Source organism: Camelina sativa, chromosome 14, assembly GCF_000633955.1.
Source record: "Camelina sativa cultivar DH55 chromosome 14, Cs, whole genome shotgun sequence".
Taxonomy (NCBI): Eukaryota; Viridiplantae; Streptophyta; class Magnoliopsida; order Brassicales; family Brassicaceae; genus Camelina; species Camelina sativa.
In genome coordinates this window covers 16,834,111-16,842,151 of record NC_025698.1, presented here as the reverse complement: position 1 = coordinate 16,842,151, position 8,041 = coordinate 16,834,111, and the positions used below count along the sequence as shown (strand labels likewise).

Sequence of the window (8,041 nt, the reverse complement as noted above, 5' to 3'; positions counted from 1 at the left end):
AGTACCACCGTGTGTAAACACATAACCTGTTTGTGACTTACCATTGTGTGGATCAGATAGATAACCTGCATCAGCAAAACCAACTAAACCTTCTTTGTTATAGTTAGTATAATATAAACCAAAGTTTGTCGTTCCTTGTAGGTAACGCAGAACATGTTTAATACCGTTCCAGTGCCTTATAGTCGGACAAGAACTATATCTTGCTAGGAGGTTCACGGCAAAACATATGTCTGGTCTAGTGTGGCTAGCCAAGAACATTAACGCTCCTATAGCACTGAGGTAAGGCACTTCAGGACCAAGAACTTCTTCATTGTCCTTTTTAGGAGCAAATGGATCTTTATCCACTTCAGTACTTCTCACAACCATTGGGCTAGTCAATGAGTGAGCTTGCTCCATTTTAAACCTCTTGAGTATCTTTTCTGTATATGCCTTTTGATGCACAAGGATACCATTGTTTCTGTACTCAAGCTGCAATCCCAAACAGAATTTTGTCTTGCCTAGGTCTTTCATCTCAAATTCTTTCTTGAGGTATTCTATAGTTTGGGCGATTTCCCCAGAGGTCCCAAGGATGTTTAAATCATCCACATAGACTGCTATTATCACAAATCCTTTGTTTGCAAACTTCTTTATAAATATACATGGACTGATTGGGTCATTCTTATAGCCTTTCTTAGCTAAACACTCACTTAGTCGGTTATACCACATTCGACCACTCTGTTTCAGTCCATAAAGCGATTTGTCTAGCCTTATGCAGTACTGTTCTCGAGAACCACTCTTATCTTTGAGTTCAATACCCTCTGGTAATCTCATATAGATTTCATTATCCAGTGGACCATATAAGTATGCAGTTACAACATCCATTAACCGCAAATCCAGTTTTTCTCTTACAGCCAGACTTATTAGATACCTAAAAGTCGTTGCATCCATCACAGGGGAGTATGTCTCCTCATAATCTATGCCTGGTCTTTGAGAGAATCATTGTGCTACAAGCCGTGCTTTATATCTCACTATCTCATTCTTCTCATTTCTCTTTCTTACAAAGACCCACTTATGTCCAACTGGTTTAATTTCAGGTGTTGTCCTTAAGATCGGACCAAACACACTTCTCTTCTTCAAAGAGTTTAACTCCACATCAATAGCTTCTTTCCATTTAAGCCAATCTTTGCTTTGAGTGCACTCTAATATAGATGTGGGTTCTAGATCCTCATTTATCTCAAGTGCTACCTTGTATGCAAATATATCATCGATGTCGACATCTTTACGGTTCCATTTAATTCCAGACATTATATAATTGATTGATATCTCATTATTATCAATACCTTCAGGACCTTGAGGTTCAGCGTCCTGAACCCCATTCGGCTCCTTAGGATTTGCCGCGGCTATGTCTGCATTTTCTGTAATTCCCTGAACCTCGGTCTGTTTTGCACCTTTAGACTTCCGAGGGTTCTTATCTTTGGAACCTAATGGTCTACCTCGTTTCAAACGTGGTTTAGACTCTGTAACAACTTGATTATTGTGTTCCTTCTGAACATCAATACGTACTGGTGCATTGCAAGCTGGTATGTACGATTTTGTTACTCTATTTGGGTCAGCAAAGGAATCTGGCAATTGATTAGCTAGCTTCTGTAGATGTATAATCTTTTGAACCTCTGCATTACATGCTAGAGTTCGAGGATCTTGCCAATTTAAGGATGTTTGATTCCATGTTAATTCCTTGACCAGCTTGATAGTCTCACCACCTAATATAAGGAATTCGGACTCAACGAATTGACAGTCCGCGTATCTGGCCATAAATAAATCTCCTGTGGTTGGCTCAAGATACTTTATAATGGTGGGAGACTCATATCCAACATATATTCTCATCCTCCTCTGAGGTCCCATCTTAGTTCTCTGTGGTGGAGCAATAGGTACATAGACGGCACAACCGAATGTTTTGAGATGGGATATGTCTGGCTCTTGACCCGTTAATAGTTGGGATGGTGAATATTTGTGTTCACTAGATGGCCTGATGCGTATGAGCTCTGCTGCATGTAATATTGTGTGTCCCCAAGCCGACACAGGGAGCTTCGATCTTATTAACAATGGTCGAGCTATCAATTGTATTCGTTTAATGAAGGATTCAGCTAATCCATTTTGTGTATGGACATGTGCCACATGATGTTCCACACTCACTCCCATGGACATACAGAAATCATTAAACGCTTGGGATGTGAATTCACCAGCATTATCTAGACGTATAGTCTTAAGTGGAAAATCTGGAAAGTGTGCTCTTAGCCTTATAATCTGAGCCAACATTCTAGCAAATGCTAGGTTTCTTGTGGATAACAAGCAAACGTGTGACCATCTGGTTGATGCATCTATCATCACCATAAAATATCTAAATGTCCCACATGATGGGTGTATTGGTCCACATATATTACCTTGTATCCTTTCCAGAAAATGTAAAGTCTCTCTTGTGACTTTTACTGGTGATGGCCTTATAATAAGTTTCCCTTGTGCACATGCTACACAAGTGAGATGTTTAGGGATAACTTTTCTCTCTGTAAGGTTGTGCCCATTCGAACTCTTAATTAGTTTACGCATCATGTTCGAACCCGGATGGCCTAGCCGGTCATGCCATAGAGTGAACTGTTCATTGAACATTCTGTGCTTTGCCAAGTTAGCCTCTATCATGTTAATCTTAGCATGATATAAACCAGTGGCTAGTGCAGGTATAGTCTCTAGGACTTTCTTTTGTTCGTTTACAATTTCTGTCATGTATAGGAATTCTTTAGTTCCTTCACCCTTGGTTTCAACATGATAACCATTTAGTCTTATATCTTTAAAGCTCAATAAGTTTCTCTTAGAGCTGGGTGAGTATAAGGCATCACTTAGTTCAATATGTGTGCCTTTAGGCAACAATATGTGAGCCTGGCCGTAGCCCTCTATCAAGTTTGCTATACCCGCAATTGTACTAACATTGGCATTTTTCATGGTGAGGTTTATAAAATATCTTTTATCTTTTAGTATAGTGTGGCTGGATCCACTATCCACCACTAACTCACTCATATCCTCAGTCATTTCTATATAAAACAATTTTTTGTTTTTTAATTTAATAAGGCAATAAAATAAAATCCTTGAATTTAAATCAAATCAATTATCCAATACATAGAAATAAATTAAAGCATAGAATTAAACCAAAATAAAACCAAAAATTTCATTCATCATTTTTAAAGCAATCGGAAGTCTCTAGGGAGTCATCATTCTCATGATCGATGTCTCCTTCATCATCGAGATGCACATGGTTGGCTTCTGGATTCTTTTTCAAGATCTCTTGATATGCATCAATAAGATGTTTGGGAGTCCTACAGTTCTTTGCCCAGTGGTTTGACATACCACATCGGTGACAAACCGATTTTGCCTTGGTTTGTGGCTTTAAGGACCCACGGCCCTTGCCACCACGTCCGCGGCCGGGTTGGCCTCCTCGACCACCACGTCCTCTGCCACCACGGCCACGACCGTAGTGTCTTTCTTTGTGGACGTAGTTGGTCTCTTTAGGCTCTTTAAGCTCCTTAGGCTCTGCAACACTTTTCTTTCCCAAATCAACTTTGTGTGCTTCTGGTAATGGGGTTGTACCAGGAGGTCTCATAGCACTATTCATCAACAACAGTTCATTGTTCTGCTCAGCTAGCAGTAAACACTCATTGAGTTCGCCATAGTCAGCAAATTTCGTTTGCCGGTATTGTTGCTGAAGGACAATATTATTAGGGCTAAAGGTAGACAACGTCTTATCCAGTAGCTCCTTCTCTGTCACTACAATACCACACAACCTAAGGACTGAGACAATCCTAAAAAGCTCAGAGTTATAATCGTCCACGGATTTGTAATCCTGGATCGTTAGGTGCTTCCAATCGTACTCGACCTTTGGTAGGAGCACCGTCTTTTGGTGTCCATATCTGCGTTTAAGCGCTGTCCAAAGGGCGAGAGGATCCTCTATGAATAGGTACTGATTCTTGAGACTCTCAGCAATGTGATGATGCATGTGCTGGATACACTTATTCTTTTGCTTGTCCATGCATACGGAACCTTCTTCGATGCACTCGAACAAGTCCTTTGACTTCAGATTGATCTTGGTGTTCATTGCCCATAGCAAGTAGTTGTCACCAGAAGCATTCAGGATAGCATAGTCTAGGCTCTTAAGGCTTGCCATCTGTATAAAACAGAAATAGACATCCGAATGTTAGCATGCGATATTTAAGATCGAACCATGCACTCAATCAATAGGTCATGCGGTATTTGAGACCGAAACATGCCTTGCCACTTATGGTTTTATGGTTTAAATTCATGCATGCAAAACAACAAAAGCAAATAGACTAATGCATGCAACAATTTTCTAGATAGGATTTCCTTTTTCTTAAGTTTTCCTATTCAGTCTAGGATTTTAGTAAATACTGTTTTAATCTTTTTAGATAACTACTAAATTAATTTAGAAGTTTATCTTAATTATGTTTTAATTCCAATTTCATTGTTTTAGTTTTATAGAATTTTAACATAACTTTTAATATCAATCGGATTTAATCCTAGAACACAAAAACTAATTCATGAAGCCGATTAAACATCATTAAGCAAATTTCGATTTTAATTATGATGCATGAACAAACCAAGTTTTAAATCTCCTAGAACAGTTTGATCAATTTCTATCTTATGATTCTAACAATACAGTTCTAGGTTCTTATGCAACATAACAATTCAAGCAACTCTAAACAATCAATTCAGATTTTAAGCTTGACAAAGTTTTGGTGCAATTTCAAACAATCTAACAACCTAACAACCGATTTTAAGTTTTAGGATTTAAGGAATTTAAACTTTGTTAGATTGTGTACTTGGATGTTTTAGGGTTCATTAGTTCTTAAGGTTCAAATTCGATTATAGGGTTTTGAGGAGGTTTCGAATTTTGTTTACCTTAACACCAATAGGGTCTGACCGGTTTTGATCTGGGAGCTAAAGACCTCAGATATCTCACGAACCTTGAACCTTGAACAGCTTCCACGAACCTCCTTGTATCGCTTGCACTCGAACTCACCCTCGATCCGCGAATCACGAACCTCGATCAGGTTTTGTATGTAACTTGATCACGAGCTAAGAGATGCTCGTGAATCACCAAAAGAACTTCGAGACAAAGAGGTAAGTCTCGGAGGAGAGGAAGAACAAGAGGCGGTTTAGGGTTTTGGAAGAGAAAGATGAAATCGGCGGCTGCCTTAGGGTTTTAGGGTTTTAGGTGGTTGGAGGCTATCGTGCTGATAACGTGTAGTAAACTAGAGAGTTTAGTGATAAATCTCTTGTGTATTCTTATTGATTAAACTCGAGGTTACATGCATATATATATAATAGAGTACAAAGGCCTAAGCTAAACCGACATAAGATTAAAGTGTTGCCGAGAAGGCTTCGGCCGATGGGCCGATGAGCCGAAGGTGCACGGGCCGAGAGACCGAATACTCATGGACTATATATGGGCCGGTCTATGAAGTCCACTAAGTGTTTTACAACAAATATTAAAAGTGGCACTATGATGTGTCAACCTTTGTCCGTTGTAGAGTTCCCTTAAACTAGTATATTTATAGGATGATCCTAAGTTGATTATCTAATAATATCACAACATAATAAAGCATGTATCTACTTGGGATTTATTTTGTTAATCTTAAGTTCAAAGTTGCTCATGAATAATCCTTTCGCGTTCAGTGAAAAAATTAATCGTACTTTATATTAAAATTAAACAAAACACTATAGAAGAAAACATATTACACAGGGACCACAAAAAAATGACCGTTGAGATCTAAACGTTAAGCTTTACAAGACATAAACGTTGCGGACAGAATCAGATCCTTCCAGAGCCTCCCACATATAAATGCATGTACAAGAAGTAGAATCAAAGCAATACCAAGAGTTCCAAGAAACAAAAACAATCAGAAAAAATATTTGAAACTAGAGATCTCAAGATGGGTTTGGTGGTGATCATATCTCTTCCTCTAATTTTCTTTTGTCTTTTACTTGGATTCGGCTGCTACTTCCTAGGCAAATCTCGTGGCCGGCGTGAGATCCGTACAAATCCACAAGTGTATGGAGCTCCTGCTCCACCTCCAGGCGCAATAGCCGTATCCTCCTCTCCGCCCTTGTCTCCTCATCACGCCAAGCCCGACAACTCTCACAACGTCTAATACTTTTTTTTATTAAATTGTTCGTCTCTATTGCTTTTTTTTTGTTGGATTCAATGTAATCTCTTTCTGTAATTTGTGTATTTTTACTTTATCTCTTTGGTGTAAATAATAAAGAAAGCCTAGTATGGTTCCTAATAATTTGATTTGAACATGAATTTAATAAGAAACCGGTCAATTTCTGTATGGGAACTTCATGTTTTACAGTTCATTGGTTAACCTGAATTGTGATATGTTTACCAGAAAAAAAGAAAAATAAATATGAATTTTGATAATGTGATTTCGAATTCTGGAAGTAGAAGAAGGTTATGCAGATTTCTTAATATGTTTTTCTTGTAACATTGAATTGACTTGAACCAGAGATATTGTGGTGGGACATTTTGAAACATCTTGAAGAGAAAAATTGTGAGAATTTCTTTTTGCAATTAGCATTGGTTGGTGTAAGTGTGCTAAGGATCCTAGATTGAATTTTTTTCTATATCTGTATCTGAGTAATTTTGTTCAACGTAAGTGTGAAGTGGATTCAGAGCTAACAAGTACAGAAAGATAAAGTTATGTTTGTCTTCAGTCTAAAAGCAGCTGAGCCTTGTTTAGAACTTAGAAGTTAGTGCCTTAGTGGTGTGTGTCACTAGAGAGGATGTTCAGAAGCGTTTTCTCTTCATTATTGAAGGTCTCTGACTTTACCATTAAGGATCAACCGTTATATAAATCTTGAGATAATTGCTTTCAAGTTTCATAGTTACGAGTTTGGTTAAGATTGAGATGAAAACATCTGCACTGAGAAGTAGGTCTCTAAGTTACTGAGAGAATAACTCCTCCTAGTTATAGTTAGTCTATGTAGTTGATTCCGTAGTTAACATGTTAAAATCCATAGCTCTGTAACCAAAGCATGGATTTGACCTCTTTGATTCTGCATCTTTTGACTCTGCAGCTGCACTTCGAGTGGTATCATATTTATCTTTACCTTATTCCGCATTGAACGCCTTCTCCATAGTTCCAACTCCTCTTAGAGACTCCGTGTATGACTACGTCGCAAAGCATTGGTATGACTGGTTTGTAAAAGCTGAGGATTGTTGCTTAGGTTCTGAAAGATTGAGAGCTGTTGGAGGAGCGGTTTATATATTGATTGAGATAAACTCATTGATCGGAGCTAATGACGACCCTTTGAACGAAGCTGATGAGACTGTAGCTAGAGGTAATTGTCCAAGACTCAAAGCTTATAAGGTTTGTGAACAGAGTAATCACAAAGGACTAAGATAAGCAAATTCAGCATAACCTTTCGTTGGTACTTGTTATATAACTACTTAGTTAGTGTACCAGTACTAATTCAGTAGTGATAGCTCTCATTTTTGAGAGACTTAATTCAGACTATATACTGTTGGGTCTACCGTAAGGCAGAACCCTCCAAAAATAGGCGTATGCCACTTAACGTGGAGAGCACACGGTATTCTTTAGTAAAAGGCGAAAGAATAGTTCGCTTTGGGCTCACCACATGGATGCGTGGTTTGTAGCTGAGGAGAGTGAAGTTAATTTATATTGACGTTACTACTGTCAAACCTTCTCAGTCTTCCGATGTGGGATACGCGTGAAGCTCATGCTAAGAGGCTTTCGTGGTTTCGTCCCCTTTTGGGTATTAAAGGCCCAATATGTACTAATTTGAATTCAACCCGTGTTTTCATTTCCTTGGGTACAATAAATAATTTATAAGAATTACAGGAATATATTAATTGAAAAATACACCTTGGTTCAGTTGAACATTTACAGATCAACTTCATTCTTTGGACTTTGATTTTGGTTCTTACATTTTACAAACGTGAATGCTTTTAGCAAAAAAAAAAAAAAAAAAAAAA

The 8,041-nt window shown here is 38.2% G+C and overlaps 1 protein-coding gene across 1 annotated transcript; it reads left to right on the top strand.

Moving 5' to 3' along the window:
* On the top strand, positions 5,869–6,383 carry LOC109128809. The gene has a single exon (XM_019235849.1). It carries the CDS (start codon positions 5,976–5,978, stop codon positions 6,192–6,194), a length of 219 nt encoding a protein of 72 aa, XP_019091394.1. The 5' UTR covers positions 5,869–5,975; the 3' UTR covers positions 6,195–6,383.

Excerpts from the sequence above, each read along its gene's own strand:
- LOC109128809 (XM_019235849.1), top strand. The coding sequence starts at position 5,976 with ATGGGTTTGGTGGTGATCATATCTCTTCCTCTAATTTTCTTTTGTCTT.